The sequence below is a fragment of the Grus americana genome, chromosome 1 (assembly GCF_028858705.1).
Source record: "Grus americana isolate bGruAme1 chromosome 1, bGruAme1.mat, whole genome shotgun sequence".
Lineage (NCBI taxonomy): Eukaryota > Metazoa > Chordata > Aves > Gruiformes > Gruidae > Grus > Grus americana.
In genome coordinates, this window is record NC_072852.1 from 192219711 (window position 1) to 192243418 (window position 23708).

Sequence of the window (23708 nt, forward strand, 5' to 3'; positions counted from 1 at the left end):
TCAATTTTTTTTTTAATTTTTTTTTATTTTTGCTTGGCTTAAATTTTACCAGCACTTTCAAGCTGCTGCTTGATGGTAAGCATTTTATCTAAAGAGAGTTAGTCATAGGTTATGTTTTTAAAACAAATAAATAAAAATCTGAAATGTTTAAGGGAATTTTGTCATGGGTTTTAGAAGTCTAATACAAATAAATTGTATGTCAAATATGTGGAAGCTGACATTATTGCTGTGGTAGTGTTAATTTCTCTTTCCTCCTAGCAGCCAGAAAGTATATCAGGCTCTGTTCAGTCCTCAGTGTTGGGGAAAGGTGTAAAACACCGACCTCCTCCCATCAAATTACCTTCAAGTTCAGGAAGTAGCTCTTCAGGTAATTATTTGTTGACTCGGGCGTCTCCTTTTTATGTGTTCTGCTTATTGTAAAATGATACAATATCTCTTTAGTAAAGATTTAATTTTAAAAAAAATCAGTATCTTATCTGTGAAAAGAGCATCATTTTTTTGATTTCTGATTATATTGTTCACAAAATTGTATCCTAACAAATATTCAAGTTAACATGTACCCACAGAACAATAATATATTTTAATGGTGCTTTTTCAGGTAATATTTTTAGTGCACAACAGTCAAGTGGTCATCTAAAATCCCCAACTCCTCCTCCTCCTTCTTCTAAGCCTCCTGGTCTTTCTCGGAAACAATCTATGGATCTTAATCAAGTTAGCATGCTCTCTCCAGCTGCCATGTCTCCTGCGAGTTCTTCACAAAGTGAGTCACGACCTAAATTCTCCATTAAATCTTAGGCTTTTGCATAAATGCTTCCTGAGATAAACTTCTTAACCTGTGGAATGATGAAACTTAAATGTACAGTGTACCCTAAATTGTATAAATTGTGCAGCTTTAGGCAGGTCTATTGTTCACTGTATGTACTTTATGTTTATTGTAACTGTGTTCGTTTTTTCTGTATATATGTATGCACCCTCTGTGTATACGTTTTAATACATTTTATGCAATTAGTATGCTCTCCTCATATATGAAAGGCTGGTAGATGATGTGATGAGATAAAATTCCAAAGTGTAGATTTTTTTTTCCCTCCAGTGTAAAAACAGTATGTTAGATCAGTTTGCCTTTACATAATTTAAGCATCTGGTTTTTTAAATGTTATAGGAGCTGGTGCAGTTGTATCTCTATGTATGTATATAATCTGATCAGTTCCAAGGTGGTGATACAATAAACGATAAGATGATTTTTTAAAACACTCCTACACTGTTTTACAAATCATTGCTGATTGCAAGTGTGGTGGTGATGATGATGATAGCACCATATTCTCAGGTGTTAAAATGTAAATTTCAATAAGTTATATCCTAGTTTAAGTATTTTCATTAACACTGACAGGAGGATCATTGTAATCATGGCTATAGATCATAAACATTTTTTAAACTATGTATGCGTCTTGAGACATTTCATGGACAGATCTGTACAAAGAGAAATCATAGCTGCAGTTTTTCATTTTTAATGAATAATTGTATACTGCACATTCCAGTATCCTGCACAGTATTCTAATATGCTTTTTGCATTAAATAATGTAAAATCTGGATAGCTCAAAAGGTGTAACTTTTCTGCCTCCTTGTTTTGCACAAAGGAAAAAAAGAAAACTTATGAAAGTTTTCTTCTAACATTTATTCTGTTTTTGTGTTAGGGCTACGAATTGTGTAAATCTGCTGCACACAGTTGTTACTTTAAGGCTCTGATCACGACAACTGGACATCCACACTTATTTCCTTTCTGCAGGACATGGAAGCTAAAAAAAGAAACCGAAAAACCACCTCAATCTTTTGGGGGTTTTTGGTTTGTTTTTCTATTGATAAACTGTGCTTACTGCATCCACAACAAATATAGCTATACATGTTACATTTAAGCAGAAGGGATTACACAGTAACTTTTAAAGACGCAGTATTATCCTCTGGTTCTTAAATATTAAAAAATATTTTTATTTGATCAAAATTTGGCAAATGGGAGTTTAGCTCTCTGATGAAATTTGGATCAACACCACGATTATTGAAATAGTATGTGTTCTTTGTTGAATCTGTTGTTTTCCATGATGTTTTTAACATGATGCTATTGTGCAGGCAGTGCATATAGACTGTATGTTTAACATTTTAGGACAAAAAATATTAATTAGGTTAAAAATGGTCACTAAGAAATTCTTTTATTTTGATTTAAGTATTTCTGAATGGAGTTATTACTTAATGTACGATAAATTATGGAAGGGCTTAATGGAGGATACAAACCGGTGTATGGCTTAAGGAATTAAGCATGGAGAATGGGTTTTCTGTGCGATTACACTGCATCCTTAACAATGAGTGCGTGCTGCAACACTCGTGCCATGTAGAAATTAACACTTGCAGTCTAAAAAATGGCAAAATTGTCAGTGCTAAATAAGATTCCATTAACCTTATTATACAAAAAGGACTGGCCTTTTATAACAAACTAGCACTTTTTATTTTTCTCAATGAGCAGGGTCTGGAACTCCTAAACCATCTACTCCTACTCCAACCAACACCCCTTCATCGACCCCACACCCTCCTGATGCTCAGAGCTCAACTCCTATTACCCCTTCTGCCACCCCTACTCCCCAAGATTCAGGCTTCACCCCTCAGCCCACTTTGTTAACCCCGTTTGCTCAGCAGCAAATGTCTCTGAGCCAGGCACTGCCTGTAATGACCATTCCTCTTTCCACCATGGTAACATCCATTACTACAGGAACAACCTCCACCCAGGTCATGGCAAACCCTGCAGGACTTAACTTCATCAATGTAGTGGGCTCTGTGTGGTAAGTTGTTTGTTACAATGGTTTCTTAATTTGCCCTGGGTGGGTTGGTTGGTGGGGTGGGGAGGGTGGGAGAGGTACAGAACTGCCCAGCATCTATTAGGATAGGTATTTGTCAGGATCTGCAATACAAAAAGATTGCTCGTTTTGTAATTATAAAGTGAAGAGCCACTAGAAACTATTTGTATTTCTCAAATATAAGGCACCTATTATCAGAATATTGAAAAGGTCTGTTAAGAAGATTGTGCTTTCAGCTTTTTGGGTGCATATAGCTGAATTTCATAAGGCTTAACCTCAACTTTCAGTGGTTTCTTTAAGTTTGAAAACTTAATCAGAGAGGAGGTGGAATATCATATGCATCTGTTTTCTAACAATTTAAACATTGAGGTTAAACATTCTTTGATCCTTAAAACTCATTTTGTGGTTTAAAAAAGATAAATGCTACTGTAAAGAATAGATTATATGGTATAACGTGAACTGCTTTTTAGACTAAATGAAATTCTGTGGTGAATATAAGATGGTGAGCGTAAGACACAGTGTACTTCAGTGCAAGTATCAGACCCTTGAATTCCTCATCCAAGGTTTTCAGCAGTTGATCACTGATTAATTAGAGCTTTTTTATAGTGCAAAAAGAAAACACGAACCTATTCATTAACTTTTTGTTATGATAATTCAACCCTTTTGAAGACCTTTGATCTTTCAGTATTTCTAGAATAGAAGAACCACTTGTGGTTTATTTTCCATAGATTGCACCAAAGAAAAAAGAATTGTATATGCAGGGACTATGGATTTATGTATTTGTTATACCCTAGGCATAATGATTTTTTTTAAGCTGCCTTGATGCTTTATCCATAATCCCATTTACAGCAAACAATTGATTTAGTTATCACGGATGGAGGGCAAACATTTAGTTACGCAGATTTGCTTGTACCACTTGGGTTTGATGTGTTGTCTTTCCTCTTCTACAGTGGAGCACAGACACTGATGAGTGGTTCAAACCCCATGTTGGGGTGCAACACTGGTGCCATAGCCCCTGCAGGTATAAATCTGAGTGGCATTTTACCACCAGGAGGTCTGGTACCAAGTGCGCTGCCCGCTGCAATGCAGTCTGCCTCTCAAGCAGGTTAGTGTGAATAAGTTGAAAAGCCACCCTTCAGATAAGGACAGTGTGAAGACATAGTGTGAGAATAATGGATGAAAGTGGTCATTGTGTGAATAGATTGTGTATTTGATGGCTGGAGCTCGGCAACAACATATCAAAGCGTAGGCTATGTTTGTGATTGTTTGAAATTTGATTTTGAGGAGTTATTCTGGGGAAATGTACTCTAAACCTGGATTATTTGGTATGCTTAGTAGGAAGTTTGAGACAATCTCCAAATTCTAATGCAGCGATGACAATGATGACTGCCAGAAAAAAGGCGTGACTAAATATAGAAAGAAGTATCACTTTTTAAATGTGTGGGGCATTTTATTCTATCACCGGTACTGCTTTATTCTAGTAGGACAACTAATTAGTTCCTTATTGCCTTCAAATATGACTCTATAAATCTGTATGCCTCTATTCATTGAAACAGCATTTACATTTAGTTTATATTTTCTGAAAAAATAATAAAGACCAAACACCCCCACCCTCCCCAATGTATAATAATGGAATCAGAAGTATGGAAGAGACTTCAGGCAATGCATCCCTTACACTGAGGCAGAGTCTAATCTGTCTAAACCATACTGAACCAATGCTTATCTAAACTGGCTTTAAATACCTTCTCTAAAGAAGATTCCAGTCTCCCTTGGTAGCTGTTTGGAGTGGTTCATTATCCATACAAAATGTTTCCTTCTAATTGCAGTGCGTCTCCTTAATTGTGAATTAATTTTTTTTCTCCTGTTCCTTGCAGACATAAAAAAAATAGTTGTTCACCCTTTCTCTTTACCTTCTAAGTATCAAACATGCTGTCATGTCCCACATTTGTCTTCTCTTTCTGATAGATCGTATTTTTCAAACCTTTCATAATCCTGTCACTCTCTTCTAGACTGTCCAATTTGCTTACATCCTTCTTAAAATGTGATAACCAAAACTGGACACAAGCCTGAGCTTGGCTGATTTACCACTGTGGAGCACAGCAGAATAAATGCATCTCATCTCTTTCACAACATTCCTGTTAACATTTCCCCAAATGAGGTCTGCCTATTTTTTATTTGTATTTTTCACAACAGCATTATATTAACATAAGAATGACTTTACTGGTTTAGGCCAAAAATCCGTCCAGTTTATATTCTGTCTTTGACAGTTGCTGTTAGAGGATACTTAGGAGAGAGTTTAAGATGAGGCAAAAGTGTGAAGTCAAATGTCCCTTATATACAGTTGTACCTCTTCTGGCAATCTGCAGCTTTGAGACTTGCTCAGCTGAAGACTATCCATGTGAATCTTTGTGCTTAATATCCCATGCTAGACTTCTAGTCTGTGGATTTATCTAATTGGGTTTTGAACCTATTTATATTTTTGGCATCTACAGCGTCTTGTGACAGTGAGTTTTTATAAATGTAAACTGTGTGAAGAGGTTCTTTTCTTTGTGTGTTCTATAGTTTGTGATACGGATGATTTGGATATGTTTGTGACTTGCTGTAACTTCACGTGTCCTTTTTTGCTGTATAGACACAAAACTAGTTACAATTTTGTACTTGTTCATTTGTCTTTAATTGAATGTTACTGATTTTTGGACCCTTTCTTCAAATGACTAGGATCACTTTTAATTCTGATTCTGTCCTTTCAAGCACTATCAGCCTTTACCAGTTTGGTGTCACAGATTTTTACCTGCTGTGCTGTTGCCCACATAATGGTGGGAGTAGTGAGCTGAGCTAGGTCTGTGGCAGACTTCTGGGGGGTTCTGTTTGACAGCCACTCTTTGACTGGAGCGTTTGTATCCGTTCTATACCTAACTCATAGCTTACTACATGTACATCTTTTATTAGCATAGCTTTGGAGAGCGCTATGTGGAATAATGCCAAAAGCTCTACAAGTCAGGTACATCTTGCCAGAAGCCCTTGGGGGGCAGGCAGTTACTAAGACTTTGGGTGGGATTGTTTTCTGTTAATGATTGAGAAACTGAGCCCTTGGACGTTTCTGGATTTACTGTACAAACAGTAAAACATTTTAAAGCCAGAAGAACAATCACCAAAGAATAACTGCTATGATATTCTCCACGTTCACCTTTTGTGTAAGTGCATTAACAGGTTACAGGTTTTGGGGTACAGTGTTTAGTAGTGATACAGTTTTCTTTCCCTTTAGTCAGCTCTCTTTTAACTTTGAATCTGGATAACTATGAACTTATCAACATTATGGAAAACACAGCATTGTATTAAGTATAAAATTTAAACTTGCCAGTTTTCCAACTTCCAAATGTTTAGAAATTATCCCAGAGGAAAGGTGTATTAATTGCAATACACACATATAAATAAAGACTTCCTACTAATAAAAAGATGTTTTCTTTAACAGGCAGCCCCTTTGGTTTGAAAAATGCATCAAATCTTCGGCCCTTAAATCTTCTACAGGTAATTGATATACTTGGACACAGTAATAATAATGATAATTTATATTTCTTTAGAGGTATGTTTAGTGTTGCTTACTGCATTGCCCCCCACAGATCTTTGAAGCCAGTTGATCAGACAAACTGTTTACTGCAAATTTTAATTGCTTATTTTAAACACTTAGAACAAGAGAAAAAGCTACTTTCTTCCATAAAGATACCAGGTGGAAATTATATTCTTAGCTCACAACAAAGCACCTCATTCTCGGTAACAATCTAAAAATGCTGACATTTGAATTCAAGAGAGTAATACTAAAATAGAGTCTTCTATTTTCAGGATTTTCCTAAGCTTTTATTGCAAATCATTCTTTAAACTGAAGTTATGATTATTCTAAAAGTACAAAACAGTACAGTAAAATCACTTGTTAAGCATATAAGGCCTAAAAGCTGAGCTGAACGTGCACAGGTAGGTGCAGTAATAACTTCAAAGAGCTGCTGGTAGTGGAGATAGGGAGTTTAGAAGGTCTGTAAATGTTTTCTTTCCACTGAGCATATACAAATGCAAACGAGCAAAAGTTGCTTATGTCAGAGCTCCATGGGAGTGTTTGTGGAACTGGGTGGAGTTCCTGGATCTTGAAGTCAGCTGCAAGTTACAGGTGCAGAATTGCAGCTTAAGTGTTTGACCAGCATTGCACCATGCTTCAGAAACTTAATACCAGCAAAGCTACAACTGATCTTTTACTTCTTCCTCCTCCCACTCCTGTACACACTCCAGAAACGTGGAAAAGGGCAGGCACAGGAGGCAGTATCCCAGCGTAGAGTTCTATAAAATTCAATTCTTGTATTTGTGTGACTCCACATTGAAGTACATTCTTTCAGGCTATGCTGACACTCATACAAGCCAAGAGTAATTTGGCTGAAATCAGTGCAGTTAAAGCTGGGGTAAGGGAGAGGAGTCAAGACTGTTTAACTTTTTTTTGCATTAGACCTTGCAGCTTGTTGATTGGAAGCATCTATTGAAATTCAGTGGAATATTCTGAAAATGAAAAAATGTACAGTGCTTTTGAAGACATTTCCAGTATCCATACAATCTCTACTATTTTAATATCTCACTATAATTTAATGCAGGTTTATTTTCTGAGGCTTTTTCACAAACAGCAATTGTAAACTGATTAAAGGATTTCAGAAAAACAAAACCAAAACCAAACCTCCAAGGTGTCCATCATTATCAACATCATGTTCATCCTAGGACAGTGGGAAACTCAGCAGTTTGATTGAATTATGCCTTTCATTTTTAATCTTCAACAGCTTCCAGGTGGTTCACTTATTTTTAACCCACTCCAGCAGCAGCAGCTGTCACAGTTTTCTCCACAGCAGCAATCTCAGCAGCCTACAACCTGTAGTCCTCAGCAACAGGGAGAACAGGTGTGTGCTAACAGCCCTCAGTCTGGGGTGCATGGATACAACAGTTTCTCCTATTCTCCCCATCTCCACAAGTAAATCACGAGCCTTTACACAACAGATCTGAAGCCGAGGGGGAGGAAAGTCTTCCTCTAAAGCCACCTCAAACTGCAGAGACTGCAGTGGCTTTGTTGCCATGGCTGGAGCTGGGTTATATTCCTTTGTTGATACCCTGTAGAGAAGAGCTATAACAAAATAACTGGCTAAGTGTTGTCTTACTCGAGCATGGAGAGAGCCAGCCCACTGTATAAGTGGTGTAATGTCAGCTTAGTCTTGGCCTGTTTATCATCACTGGCAGGTATGTCAGATGAACAGAGGAGAAACACAGACATTATTACCAGAGTTACTAAAACTTCTTTCACTGCTGTGAGTTGGCTTACGATCCTCACTGCTGTAGTTCAACAGAATTGTTCTCTTTGCACCAGAGAAAGTATCAGTTGGTTTTAAAGCTGGACTCTTAAGACACTTGCTCTACTGCTGCCTGTAATTAGCATTAAAGGCTTTAATCACTGAAGAAGTCTGAAGTCTTGATGAAGACCCATCTGTTCTCAGAATAACAAATTTTGAATGGTTGGTTCTGCCTGTGCCTAAAAATCTTACCAGCACCAGTGCAGCAATTTGGGAAAACTAGCTGCTCTGGTTTTGTGTTCTTTACCTTCTGTCTTCCTAGATGTGCAAGACTTCTGTTCACCAAATAGTCTTTGCTGGATACTCAGTTTGTCATAATAATTTTGCTTGTGCTGCTGTAGACTGTTCATAAATAAGATGCCTCTTTGAAATGTTTTATGGTGTGTAGTCTCCTGTGTCACAGGCCCTTGCTCTGGAATGTGGGACAGTTTAATGGGAGACTTTAAGATTTATTCTCAGAATCCAAATGTCAGTTACTAGTTGAATTACTAAAAAAAACCTAAACCTCACACAAGCTCGTACTATTGGGTTTTATTTTCTAGACACTGAACTTTAAGGGCATTTACAAAAAGGCTGATGTAAGCCTAGTCCCTCTTGTGGCAGAAGGTTCTTCTGGAGGAAATCAATCTCTCTGCATTGGCTAATTTGCCCTGAGAAACTTCTCCCTTACCTCATGTTATAGAGGAAGACTAGGGTCATAAGCTAATATGAGCTATTATGAGTACTAGAGTCCTTAGCTTTCACTAAGGACAAGAGTGTATGTGTTCACAATCCAAGTGCTTTGTGGAAAAAACCTAAGCCCATAAATAACAACTGCGCTGCCAACAGAATATCTACATTCTCATCTCATACTTGGGGTTTTTCCTCAAGTGTTGGTTTTATGACATTGTAAGTCTGTCTTAGTCATCTTCATCTGGATGATGATGTCATCTTAACGTGCAGTCTTTTGGTCAAGTTTACCAAGATCTTAGTGGCATTATTTCATGTGGTTATTCTAAAGAAGCATTGCAGCTCCTGGAAATGCACCAGCTCAAAAGCGCTTTTTTTTTTTCCCCTCCTGACTGATAAGCCATGCAGTTTGCATGAATCACATGTATAATACTTTATTTCCCCACTTTATGAATCAGTTCATAACTCAAGTTCTAGAAAAGGTCATAATTCAGTACCCTTTGACTTCAGTAGACACTAGATCAGACTTCACTAATATCATTTGAGTGGTTACTGTGAGAACTACTCTGTTCTGAAAATAAAATTTGAAAAGCAGGGTTTGTATTTTTTATGAAATGAAGGAGCGTGTGGCACAACTTGAACACGTGAATGTAAGTTTCAGACTTTTTGCATTTTGATTAAGACCTTTGCATGTGGATGGTTTCAGGTGCCACCTGAAGACTTTGGGGTTGGGAGTGGGACAGGAAACATCCTAAGATTACAACCATAACCTGTAATCTCTGCTGACTGCAGGGAGGTTGACAACTACATGGGACTTCTGCTGGGTAACAGGCATAACACCATTTCTGCCAAAACAGAGATGTTTTGGGACATTCAACATCTGTTCATTCCACTTTAATAGTGACTACGTTATAGCCTGTATCTATATGCACTGGAAGATGTAGAATTAAATATTTTTAAATGGTACTTCAAAAGTTTGCCTTTACACTGGCTTTATTGACTTATTCTTTGATACCAAAGTTTGGTAATAAGGATCAAGCTTTTCATTTTTGCTAGGGGTCTGACCAAGGTCCATCCAATCAAGATCAGGCTGCTGTAATTAACCTGACTGGAGTAGGGAATTTTATGCAACCTCAAGCCACAGGTACGTCCTTGCCGACCCTCCTTTTGTAGTTAAGTGTGTATCTTGGTAAATTCACACTGAAATGAAGTTTGGTCTCACACTAGATCAGAACAATCTACTCTATTGTCAGCACATGGATTATACAAGAAATAGTGAACTTTCAAAGCGTGCACTTCTCTGCTTTGTTTGGCAGTTAAGTGTAACAAATGGATGATATCACATGAACATAAGTCATGCTTGGTACAAAAAGGAAATTCCATGCCAGACTTCATTGAGGAATGTTTCTTTAACTCTCAGTACAAGAAACTTCTTTGTGTCTCCACAAGCACTTCATAATCTAATTATGTTCTAACTAACAGAGTATGTATATCATGTATACTTTATTCTGCACCGTTTCCAATTTGACTCTAAAACTAATTCTATTGATTCCCCCTTTTCTGTTACACTCTCTCCCTATGTCTTCCTTCCCCAAACCTGACAAACTCAACCCGACCTCTTTGACCTGCCTGCTTTCCCCTTCTCCTTCCTTAGTGTTGTCTCAGTTTGGCTCTGCCGTGAACAGACCTGGGCAAAGCCTTCCTCAGCAGAGACTCCAGCTCTCTTCTGCCTTACAACAGCAACAACAAGCCTTGCAGCAGCAGCAGCAACAGATACAAGTAATCCAGCAACTTCACCCTGACTGTGTTTAAAAAAAAAAAAAATTAAAATACAGTTCTCAGCTCCAAAACCAAAAATCTTGTCCCTTTGACTTTTTTTTCTTTTAAACTAATGTCTGTATGGTCTTGCAAATGAAAAAAAACCATGAATTTTGGCAAACTGTATCATGAAAGATTTGAAATCTGTGGTTCTCTCAGCATGGAGCACTGAATTTATTTTTATTCATTTAAGCCATCCACCTTCGCGATTTGCTAACATTCAAGGAGTGCTTGTGGCACATATGTATCTAAGCAAGCTCTGCAGGTGCTAAGAGATTTCAAAATAGCATGAACATAAGCACCTGCAAGTTCAAATGTAGCACTGCTACAGTCAGTACATGAAGCTCTGGCAAAGCATTCCTTTAGCATTCTGTTGTTCAGGTGCTTTATGAAAGTATTTTAATATTTTTTTAGCACACAGTCTCCCTTTTGTGATACATACAGAAACTATGTACAATGCATACACTGAAAGGGTGTTCTGTTAAAAACGTACGATGAAACCTAAACATTCACTGAAGTTGCTGAGTTACTGCAGTTACTGCAACAGAGAGAGGGCAAAGCAACAAAGCTGTCCGAGTGCACGTGTAAAATGTCAGACGCGCCCTCAGCAGGCTTCTGTGCCACTGGTGCTGCTTGACTGTCCTCACTGCCCGAGTCCATGGTGTAGTCCTGTTGTCAGCCTGGTGCTTCCTCATTTTTTTTTCCTTTTTATTTCCACCACCCCCACACACACACCTTCCTCTCATTCTTCCCGATGTGAAGCATCGCGTTATAGTCAAGGCTAATAAGCTTTTTCTCCCCCTTCTCCTCTACGGCAGCAGTTGCGATTCTTGCAGCATCAAATGGCTATGGCGGCAGCAGCAGTGCAAGCAGCTCACCTGCATCATCAACAGCATTCAGGCAGCCACTCAAAAAGTAAAAGGAAAAGAGGCATGCCGGCCCCTCCACAATCCTGAGACTTGCTTCCTTCCCTCCCTTAAATAAACTGATTCAGAGGGTATTTTTTTTTTTCAGATTAAAAAGGAGAAAGCTTAAAAACAAATTGGTGTTTTATATTACTGGTGGGTAAATGAACTTTTGATGTTACACTGAAATAAATGAACTGGTTTTGGAAGCCAATTCTACAGAACTTAGAGATTTCATCTATAAAGCAGCTAGGGTCTGGTTTCCTTAAGTCACTTAATTTTTTAACAGAATGTTTTATCTTTTATTTTTTACCACTTAGCAGCACTGTACATAGCATAAGGGTGAAAAACATTTTAGAAAAAATGAACTTTGTAAATGTAGTATTGGTATTTGTTTATTTAGTATAAAAGGTTTGTGAACACTGTAACAAATACAATTTTTACAAATCCATTTTCAAAAAGATCTCTCCTTTTGTTTACTTGGGTTTTATACTTTTTATTACTTTGTCTATCAGCTTCTTTACTTCTTTGTGTCTTGTAATTGCTCTGGTGATGCAGTCCTGAAGTTTGGCTCCTGTGAGAGGACTTCCACCTAAAAATTAAAGGGAACAATTTGATTTTCTACTTACACTTCAGTTAAGCATCTGTATTTGTGTTTCCAAATGAGAGTATTAAGTAATGCAGTAATTCTCATGACCAACAACTTTCTCCTGGGGAGCATACAGCTTCCCCAGCTCCAGTCTCAGGCAAAGAAAACAGGAACAAACTGGAGGTCTAACAAGGAGACATGCTCAAAATCTGTCCTTTGCTGTACGTAGGTCAAGCTGTGGCTTCTTTTTGAACTTAGAATAGACTATTTCAGCTGGAAGGGACCTACAACCATCATGGGGACCTACAACTTCAGTCATGCCACCTTTTTCAAAATGAATTTCAAGAGTAAGTCAGTCAGTCACTCAGTAAGTACTCAAGCAGACAGTCTGTTACCATAAAGCACTCACATTTTACACAGAAAAGCAGGTATATAACATCTAGGTCAAGAAAGGATTATTGCTGCCATAGGTTCCTGCGTAATAAACTTGCAAGTACCTGGTTTATGGACAGAACATAGTCTGTCTTCATCATCGGTTACGATAGTTACTGTTCCAGTTGCTAAGTCTTCTTCTTCAGCAGTTGGGTCAACAATGAGTAATGTGCTTGTGAAAGAAAAACATAGGCAGACGCTTTAGTATATGTTGCTCCATTAACATTACTGCAAAGTACACAGAACATTAATTTTTTACTGTAATCCTACAAAATACTTGTAGGTGGATTTAGTGCTCAGGCTTAGCTGTTTTCTTACTAAAATGTACCTATATAAAAAAAAAAATTAAGTGGGAGATTCCAGATATTCAAGGGTATATGCCTGTTAAAAATACAATTATGCCTCAGTTTCATAGATTTGCGACACCCATGTATTGCAAGAAAATGCCATTAAACTGCCACTTGCAATACACAGTCATTTTCAACAACTTCATAGTTACACAAAGAAAATGGTGTTGGTTTTAGGTGTAGGCTGCATTAATCTCTACGAGACCTTAAGGCAAAATTCATTTCCAATGGCAAAGTCAGCAGAGTAGTTCCAAGACAGCTCTAACTCCACTCAGACTGGTGGGAATAGTTAAAAAACTGGGAATAGGTAAAAAATGGATTTACTGGGTTCCTTAAGGCAGCCAAAATAAGCTGTTGTACATCACCTGTTGCAGATCGTTAAAAGAGAGTAAATATTTTGGGGTTTGAACCATCTAATAAGTTAAAAATAGAGCAAACTAGTGGAAAAAAAAAAGCAGCTTTGCACAACTAGAAAAACTTGAACTTAAAAAAATTGAACAACCACCATTCAGCCTTACTTTCTTTAAAAAATAATAAAAATTCACTACAAGTAATTACAAACATTTGGCTGAAGTGCAGGTATTGCGACAGGAAAGAGTTCAGCTGACATTTTCCTGAAGCCTGAGTTTACACTGTTGAAGTAAAATTTAGTATTGATGTCTCACTGTAGCAGCTGGAGCACACCTATGCTAAGTGATGTTTACGACAAGTTTTGGGGGAAGTCAGTAGTGAGACTACAGGAGCTGATCACACAAAGTAGATGGAAGGCTAACAGAATTTTTCAATTTGTACTTGTATGCCATGCATAATTAAAAAAAAGGTCTTCTAGGTAATATAAACCTTCATGAATAGTTTCAGATTGCCAGTTAAGAGCAATAGCATAATGAAAATATTAGTCCCTAGCTACACTACTCAACAATACAGCTTTATTAATTCTACCCACATGCACTATGCAGCATCGGCCCTTTGCGTGACAAGGGAAACAGCACGCTGGGAGAGTACAGTGCGTCAGCCTTACTCAATGCACAAGTCAACTCCACAGGAGCCAGCTGCCGAGCTGCACAGCGCTCTGCACCAGCTTTCCTTGCCCGGGGCCACACTAACCAGCAACCCATAAGTTTTATTTATTCAAGGAGGGCTTTTACACAGAAGAAAACTGTCTCTGGAAGCCAGAGTATGTAAAGCATATTATTTAGACGGCTGTGTCAACAGCTGTAGAAAAACTAATAAACCAGAATGAAAAAAACCAAAACAAAAAACCACACAACACAGGCACACACAGGCACACACACCCCCCACACCCCCGATACACTTAGTTTTTGGAGCCAAAGGGAGACTTAAGTAACTTGTTTGATGCAACAGTCGGTTTCAGTGAAGGGAAATAAGCCCAACAGACTGTCACTGAAAGCTTCCCTTTCCAAAGGGACCTTTTCTGTGTATTGGCAAGTATGTGTGATTTGCATGCAAATCCTACTGACAACGGTCTGTCCAAACTCTCAAGTCTATATCAAACTTCAGACCCACAAGAACTGGTATTAGAGCAATTAACAGAAGCACTCTCAAGTACTGATAACTTTCTGATTTGACTCATTTTGGTAATCACTTGGTCAACATTTGAGTTTAGCACTCCCCCTACTCCATCTCATATTTCAATGAGAGGGCCTATTAGTCATTTTCTGTAAACACAGATAAATGTGCCATAAAGCCCTGACCTCTCTAAATATACCTAAATCTCAAACCAGATCTGTAGTACAGTGAGTGTCGTCTTATTTGTCATTTTCTACTTTCAAATGGATACCACCACAAATAACTGCATTTCTTACAAACAGCAGCAGAACACGCACTGAACATACTTGGACTGATGAAGAACCAATAAACAATTTCACATGAGGAGTCAAGTTATCAGATGCGGTTATTTTGAACTCTCATAATCAGACTCTTTACCTACACGAACAATGACTTAAGAGTGCTGGTCATACTTTATCTTGGGTAATTATGTTTTCGGTTATCCACAGGTTTGGTTGTTCTAACTGGACCTTCTTACTTCCTTTGTTGACTAAATCCTTGGTAGAAGCTGTTAAAAAACTACCATCTTTTTTCTCAGTCATTTACTAGGCTTCTAAAAGATTAATTGGTGACATTCTTTCATCTCAAAGATACTGCAAAAATATAGAACAATACCTATTCCCCTACTTTTAAGCATATCTTTTAGGTTGGAACCAGTTCTGCTTTAAGTCACAGGAAGAAGTTGGACAGAGTTCCTTTTGTTGTGCATGCTCGTTCATGTCACAGAACTACGGATCAGTCCAACAAGAGAGGCCTCGGATTTTAGAGCAAGTGAAACAACACTGCCTCAGACTGCATGCTCTTCAGTGGCAGAAGCGCAGAAACGTCACTGATAGCATCCTGTTTTTCACCATTTCTTTCAAATATACAGTTGTTTTCTTAAGTACAAAACAGTTATGAACTTACTCATCAAATATGGCAAACGATGTGGCAACTGGATGCTTTCTGATAATCAAAGGATTCTTCTGTTTTAAATTAACTTCTGATAAACCAGTTTCTTCATTGATAGTAACTGATGGCAATTGTACTGAAGAGATGAAAAAATGACAATGGTATAACATTAAACATTGCTGGGTTTAGTAGGCCTAGTTATGTCCAAGACTACTGAAATATTTAAGCTGTTCTTTTACCACATTGGTACGCCACTGAAAACAGATCAGAATAGAGTTTTGGCTACATTACTGGTGTTCTGCACACAAAAAAACCCTTGAATTTGAAATATTTAGCTTAGAACTACCCAATCAAGGAAGTATTTAATTTTTCTCCTCAAGGTAACATTCTTTCTTACACAGAAGCATTTTCTGCTTCCAAAATCCCATACAATTACAATACCTTTAGAGTAATATTTAACAAAATGTATTTTTTCCCCAAAAAAGCCTACTGGACATATGAAAAACAGGAATATAGTCATATCTCACACTTGCATTGTAACCCACATACTTGGTAATAATCAATCCATACACTACACACATACAGTGTTTTCCAACTCTAACGCATAAGCTAGGAATATTCTGTTGTAACAAGTAAGCAAAGCCCGCAACCCAAACATTTAATCTGCCTATGCAGAATACATTAACAAGGGAAGAGCCTGATCTAGACATTAAAGTTGTTTGTGACCACTGCTGAAAGATTCAGATCTGACGCAGAAGAATGCACGGCAGAACAGCCGTTAGTCTTACAAGAGAGCAATAATACCTATACAAAAAGATCCTACTCCCCAAGTGTTAACGCATCTATGGCATCCATGCCATCATTTCCACTTTTTATTTGTGTTTTAGTAATTTAGCATACAAATGACAGGGAAAAAAAGCAGTCTTAAGGAATTGTGAACTAGTTACCTATTCATCAGGATTCCAAACTAACGCTAATCAGAGCGTGTCTCTTGCTCTAGAGAAGACTTACCATTTTTTAATGCTGCTAACAAAGCAAAGGCACTGGCATCCAAAATGTTTCCGTCATAGTCCAGACATATGATATCACAGTATAACACCCAGGCAAGCTATCAAAAAAGGTTTGTGCACGTGAGATATTAAGCAAATGGTGCAATATCTAAGAAAATGCTGAGCACATGAACAAAGATACTTATTTCTATCATACGATTAGATGATAAACTTCAGATGTAAACCAAACTATGAAGGCTAAAAAGCAAAAAACAACAACAAAACAACCTATAACCCCAAATTTAACATCTCAACACTGTCACCTTGTTAGTATGTCCATCTTCATTTTGAGATACAACTTACCTTGCCGTTTGCAATACACAGATCTTCTTTCGCTATCATCTGTGAACTAAAATAAAACAAGAGAGTGAACTAGGAAATAAGAAAATTGTCTTGCAGAGTTGTTCGTGTTTTAAATGCATTAAGATGATTCTTACTTTTCAATCACATCTGCAATGAACTGGCTTGCTGCTTGAGCCTCTTCACCAGGTGGTCCAGAGCGAAACCTCGTTGAACAGAGGGATGGCAGTTCCACATTTGGAACTAGGTAGCAAGAATCATTCATTAGTCATAAACTAATGAAAGCAGGCAATGAGATATCAAAAACAGAAATAAGCCAATACCCACTCTTAAGACCATTTTATGTACTTCAAATGAAAAGCAAGACCAAAAATTTTTCAATCAAGCCTTCCTACTTCTCCCCTCAAAAATAAAGTTATGCATGAGTTTGTATTTAAGAACTTGTAGTACTCTGTACTCAGAAACACTGTATTCCATGGAGAAGAACATACTCCTAACTACCATTTTCTGTTTGTAACCCTGCTATGAATATCATGACCCCACACAAACTCTTCTTTAAGTGTTAAGCGTTCTTAAATAGATCAAGAAACAACAGCATTTTCATCCCACTGCCTGACTTGACCAGTATGCTATCTGTTTTTCATCAACATTAAAACCTGATGCTTTAGACTTGAAGCAAAAACATTTGTGGGGGAAAAAAAAAGCATAATTAAGTTCACTAAAAACATACTTTGGAGATGCCTTATTAAAAAGAGGATTTAGTCTAAGCTCTCAGTTCCACGGAATTATTTTATTTCAAAAGAAACTCCATAGTTTCACAGCAGTAAGGAAGTACCCTTGGGACTTCTACAGTTCTCCGAAAAATAACAGGGTTTATTTCGCTGTTTTCAAGAGTTACATTTTTTGCCTACTGGGATTTCAAGACAAAAGTTAATGTGCCTTTACACCACCTTGCATGCCACAATCTTTTATAGGCAAACTACCTTCCCCCTCTTACCATACATACTTCCTCCTCCTCCACATTTGTTTTCAGCCTGACCTGGAATCAGCAATAAGAAGGTAGCTTTGCATGGAAAACTCATAAGCAGAGCAGGGGGAATTCTAAAATTTCTCAAGTACCACTTCCTAGATGTAAATTTGGAAACTGATTTTAAGGAAAGTAATACAATGTTACCCAAATTCCTTCTTCTAAGAAGTCTTCACAACACACTAAATCTGTCCCATCATTACAGCCTTTTAGCTGAAGCAATACAAGATCTGAGTAAGACCCATACTGAAAAGCTTACCAATATATCCCTTATTAGCAGAATCTACTGCGGGTGCAGCAAGTTCCTGGAGAAAAAAAATACAAAAATGAAGAGCTGAATTTTGTACAAAAAGATTTTCCAGCTGTTCTATATAAGAATGGTCATTTTCTTCCCAGTTATCATTACAGTGACATCTACAAAAGCCATCCTGAATCAGTCCCTGTCTGTATTTTTCCTGTGGGAAAACTCAATACAGGAATGTGAAGTGATTTGTCTCATAGTTCATGGCAGGCCAGCAGTAAAGTTGAGGCTCCAATGCACTTCCTAGTCCAGTCAACTAATTACCAATGCACTTACTGATCAATAGTCAGTAACTCTTCAATTACATAGCTTTTATCTAGAAATAACAAAGACTTTATTTTTTTATATATCTTTCCCAATACACACCACAAAAAATACATGTTCTCAGATTATACAGGTAGGATTAGAAAATTAAATTATGTATTAACTTTCATGTCTGAAAGTAACTAAGGTGAAAGACTCTAATTGTGTCTGACTGGCATATTATTGTAACTCTGCAGGAGATTCATTCCAAACACAAATGCACAAGTTCAGCTAACAGCTAAGTTAAAACAAAAACCAACCATACCGCTTTAATTCCACAAATCACCGTAGTATTTCCTAACTTCACCAGGGCAGAACCATCTGCGGTTGTAATTGAACCTGAAGAGAGAAAGTGCTGTTCAATAAAATCTACTTTTCCACTCAAAGGGTTTACTTTCCATCGTTTTATACTAAATACAGGCTAAGCAAAGTCTCAATGAATCCAGGGTGGGAATAATCAGACAGAATCACACAGAATGGTTGAGGCTAGAAGGGACCGCTGGAGGTAAGTCATCTGGTCCAACCCTCCTGCTCAAGCAGGGCCACTTAGAGCCAGTTTCCCAGGATGTATCCAGATGGCTTTTGAATACCTCCAAGGATGGAGACTCCACAATGTCTCTGAGCAACGCATTTCAGTGCTCGGTCACCCTCACAGTAAAGAAAGTGTTTCGTCATGTTCAGAGGCAGCCTCCTGTGTTTCCATTTGTGCCCATTGCCTCATGTTCTGCCACAGGGCACCACTGAGAAGAGTCTGGCTCTGTCTTGTTGAGATATTTATATAAATTGATAAGATGCCCCCAAGCCTCCTCTTCTCCAGGCTGAACAGTCCCAGCTCTCTCAGCCTTTCCTCACAGGAGAGATGCTCCAGTCCCTTCACCATCTTTGTGGCCCTTCATTGAACTCTCTCCAGTATGTCCATGTCTCTCTTACACTGGCGAGCCCAGAACTGGACACAGTGCTCCAGGTGTGGCCTCACCAGTGTCAAATAGAAGGGAAGAATCACCTCCCTCAACCTGCTGGCAATACTTTGTCTAACGCAGCTGAGTATAACATTGACCTTCTTTGCAGCAGAGGCACATTGCTGGTTCATGTTCAACTTGGTGTCCACCAGGACTCCCAGGTCCTTTTCCGTCTAGCTGCTTTCCAGCTGGGTGGCCCCCAGCATATACTGGTGTCTGGTGTTGTTCCTCCCCTGGTGCAAGACTTTGTGCTTCTCCTTGTAGAATTTCATGAGGTTCCTGTCAGCCCATGTTGAGGCCCCTCTGGATGGCAGCACAACCCTCTAGCATATCAGCCATTCTCCCAGTTTGGTGTCATCTGCAAACTTGCTGAGGGTACACCTTGCCCCACCATCCAGATCATTAATGAAAATGTTCAGCAGGACTGGACCCAATATTGACCCCTGATGTAATTTTTAAACCAGAAATCATAGCCCATCCTCTGGCTGACTTACAGTGAGACCTAATGGAAGGCAGTGTTGTACAACAGAAGAGACCTGCAGTGTCAAGTTTGAGCAATAATCAGCAACTATTCCACAGTGGTATTTTACTTTTAGAAATTACAAGGTGTAAGAAAGGCAGGTAAGGTGCTGCTGCTCACTGCATAAGAGGTATCTTGCCTCTGCTTGAGACAGCTGCTCATCAAGCTTAGAACAAAGCAGAAGCCAGGAGTCACTGACTCTTTCAAGATGCTATGGCATCAATTTTGCACTGGTCGGTACGTGTCTAGACACTGCCTTCAGCAGACTGCCAGGAGCAGAACTGTATAACAATGCTCAAATATATTACTGTACCATTAATTCTCTTTAATGCTTATTGAAACTATAAATAAAAATCCTTCCTCTTTCTTGTTTCAAAATGGAATCACCAAGAAAACTGATTAGCAAGTAATTAGAGTCACTAATCTGAGATTAATAATACCTCCCCCATTATTATTATTCCAAATAAGTACTTGCCTATGTTGACAGTAGTTGCCCGGAATTCACCTAACTCCCTTCCGTCAGGTCGACAGTTCTCTTTCTAAACAAAAAGTAGAAAGTTCAAATTAGAAAACATATTTTAGCAAATAACACACCAATATTTATGCTATATGAGATCATAGTTTTGTCTTCGTTTTAGTGGAAATATGCAGTTACAAAAATGCTATGGAAAACTCTATCACATTCTGGCCAGCTGAATAAACAGTTTGTGATTGTAAGTGCACAATTATTTATTATAATTTATTTAGAAAATAAGTGTAATAGATTGATTGTCTCAAGAGAAAGTACTACAGGCTAGATTCAGAGTATCACCCAAGGATGAACACTCACTGATACCTTAAAATGAGAGCTCCTATCTGTCTGCATTGTTTAGATTTTGTAGGCAATGCCTCTCCCCCACCCCCACCTAGTGGAGCTCTTAAAATTAATGTCAGAGTGAACTAAAGGGGAAAAAACCAAAATCCCCACAAAAAAACCCCAACATTCAAATACCATCAGTCAGAAGCTGTACCATACGTGAACCTTAAGTTAGAAATTGCACCAATTGACCATCATGTTAGATCTGAATTATTATGCATCACAATTTCAAGCTTCTCAAAAGCAAAGACCTTTGGCTCAATTATGAGAACCAAAACTGACTGGACCAAAAAATACTGGACCCATTTCTAAGTCAATACTACCTTAGTAATGGATAGACTAATTCAATATACCAAAAAGTCACACCTTCACAGTTACGGTAAGCATAGTTAGCAGTGATATTCTCTATTATTTAATTTCAGTAGCATCTAAAAGCATGGTCTGACATAATTTTGTACTGGACACAAACCTGCATCACCACTTTGGTCAAAGGTGGAACCACCTTGGTTCCAAGGCCAGCAGAAGTGTTTACCCATCACGTTGAACAGTGACATAACCTGCTGCAGCCAATGCCACAGACAGATGGAAAAACACGTTCTGAAGTGTATGACCATTTTTCCCCTGCTCAGGGAGTTTTTTGTTTTCCCCTTATAGTTTCAGGTTTCCATACAGACAAATTAGAAAAGCAGAAGCAAGCAAGAAAATATTGATTACAAGCAATTTATACATGCATATCATGTTTTACTCACCAAAAATCTTCTGTAATATTCCAAGGGTTCCACCGTTCTAAAACAAATAGAAAGAGAAGTTCACATGCAAGCTCCCAAGTAAGTAAGAGACAGAAAAAAAAGATAAGCAAGCATGAACCTGCAACAACAAATCATTTGACAATCAAGATGATCGGTAAAGCTAAGAAAAAGATGTTTTCCTACATTCACTTCCAAAATGCTTCTTCTTTACAAGGAACCTGCCTGCCCATACATCTAATAAAAAACTATTAGCTTTCACCTCAATAACCTTGACTATTAGTTTTAATTCAAAAGGAGCGTTTATTGAGACAAGGCTGTAGAATGTTTCTGAAGAAATGCAGAAAGGGTAATTTTATTACAGTGTCTGAATTATTTGTTAGTTCAAGGACTGCATCCAGATGTACAAAATGATTTAAAACAATTTTACAGTCTTGAAATGTTACAAGTTTTCTTAGATTCTTTAAGAAAATGTAAAATTAAGAAATATGCTTCATGCAGTGCTTCAGTTGAGAAATAGGTAATGCTTATTGTTAATTATATACTACTAACAGCATTTGTGTATTAGTCTTTTAAGCACAGAACATTAAAGTAAAAGATACTCATAAAAGTGTCGTTAATATTTGAACAAAGCCTTCTCAGTTTTGTTAAGATAAGTATTTCTAGGGAAAAAAAGGATAAATGGAAAAGGCAAGTTTTCCAAACGCAAACTAACATACAGATGTATCACAACTCACGATGGCAAACATGAACCCTATTGATTCCCCATATGTTGGTCCTGTAATACTGGTTTTTGACCCCAACAAACGGCCTGTTCTCTTTTAAATCATGTAAGAGCACTTGCTAAACCTTGTTTCACATGTTTAAGCTGTACATCTGGAAGAAGCAAGGACAACTGGAACAGGTTTCCCAGAGAAGCTGTGGATGCCCCATCAGTGGAAGTGTTCAAGGTCAGGCTGGATGGTGCTTTGAGCACCCTGATCAAGCAAAAGGTGTCCCTGCCCAGGGCAGGAGGGTTGGAACTAAATGCTCTTTGAAGGTCCCTTCCAACCCAAACCATCCTACGATTCTAAAAGGAGCAGAAATTCCCTACTGTTCTAAGCTCCATGTAATGCTTCATTAAACTAGTTCTGCCTGTACCTCTTCCCTTCGACAGAGAAGGCTGCCCTCCTCCACTTCTAATGCCCAGGAACCACGGGACAGTTCAGGCTGGCGAGGCCTCTGGAGGGTGCTGGGTCCAACCTCTGACCCAAACCAGGTCCACACAGAGCAGATATATCGCTCAGGGCCTTGTCCAACTGCACTGACTGTCTCCTCGGACAGAGATAGAACAGCCTCCCTGCTTGACCACCTTCCCTATAACCCCCCCGGCCACACCCCCCCAGTATCTATTCAGAATCATGTTTCAACCTGTATCCAAGGTCCACCTCTTTTCCACACCTCACCCTATTAGGTGGCTCAAAGCCCTAGAGATCTCTGCACTTAGCCATGCCTTTTCAAGGCTGAACAAACCCAGCCCCCTCAGCACCCTGGCAGCTCCCCGCTGGACGTGCCTTCGCCTGCCCACAGCTTTCCTGTGCCGGTACCCTCAGTGCCCAGCGCCATGGCCGTGAGGTGCCCTGCGCTGGGTGTCCAGCGGGCAGCTCCACGGGGAGTTCCCGACACCCACCCGCGACCCAGCGCCGCCGGGGCTCTCCTGCGCTGGTAACGCGGGGTTACCCCAGCCAGCGCCGGCGCCTACCGCAAACCGGGCGTTGGAATGGGCGGCTGCCGACTCTGCCGTGCAGATTACACGGCAGCGGGAAACAGCATCGTAAAGAAAATGGTAACAGTTAAAGAGAACCAACCGGGCCCTCTCCTCTCCAGGCGCACGCTGCTGGGGGCGGCGCAGGGCCACGGCGGTAACGGGGTAAAGGCCCCAACGGGCCCCGCGGAGGCGCTGCCTCGGCCCTCAGGAGCGGGCAGAGGGGCGTCCGTCCGCCACGGCGAACGAGGAGCGGGCGGGACACCCCAGCGCCGCGCAAACGGGGCACAACGGCCACCAGACCCATCGCTTACTTGAAAGCCGTCGCCATGGCGGCGCCGCTGCCGTCCCGGATGTGCTGCCGCCTTGTGACCCGGCCGGCCGGAAGCCTTTGCTGACGGCCTGGCGGCGGTGGCTACAGCGGCGGCAATAGAGGCGGCGGCGCTGGCGGGCCCCTGCCGCCGGGAGGCGCGG

General features: G+C 39.3%; 2 protein-coding genes across 11 annotated transcripts in view; one reads left to right on the forward strand and one right to left on the reverse strand.

Moving 5' to 3' along the window:
- Positions 1-12055, forward strand: part of SUPT20H (SPT20 homolog, SAGA complex component) — a 35815-nt gene extending 23760 nt beyond the window's left edge. For 2 of the 10 annotated variants that reach the window (XM_054813617.1, XM_054813618.1), the window contains exons 17-23: positions 262-367; positions 599-760; positions 2513-2825; positions 3791-3945; positions 6313-6368; positions 9938-10025; positions 10536-12055. In XM_054813617.1, the coding sequence (XP_054669592.1) occupies positions 262-367; positions 599-760; positions 2513-2825; positions 3791-3945; positions 6313-6368; positions 9938-10025; positions 10536-10693 (1038 nt within the window). In that variant the 3' untranslated portion in view covers positions 10694-12055. Of the gene's footprint in view, positions 1-258; positions 368-598; positions 761-2512; positions 2826-3790; positions 3950-4849; positions 4999-6312; positions 6369-7651; positions 7769-9937; positions 10026-10535 lie in introns of those variants that run through there. The other 8 variants (XM_054813615.1, XM_054813616.1, XM_054813624.1 and 5 more) reach the window with 7 other exon arrangements.
- Positions 11984-23674, reverse strand: EXOSC8 (exosome component 8). The gene is made up of 11 exons (XM_054813626.1): positions 23549-23674; positions 21494-21530; positions 20364-20427; positions 18675-18748; positions 18065-18110; positions 16916-17021; positions 16782-16827; positions 16441-16537; positions 15445-15565; positions 12691-12797; positions 11984-12196 (listed from the first exon to the last, which is right to left on the reverse strand). Exons 1-11 carry the CDS (start codon positions 23563-23565, stop codon positions 12081-12083), a joined length of 831 nt encoding a protein of 276 aa, XP_054669601.1. The 5' UTR covers positions 23566-23674; the 3' UTR covers positions 11984-12080.
- Positions 23675-23708: the final 34 nt, after the last annotated feature.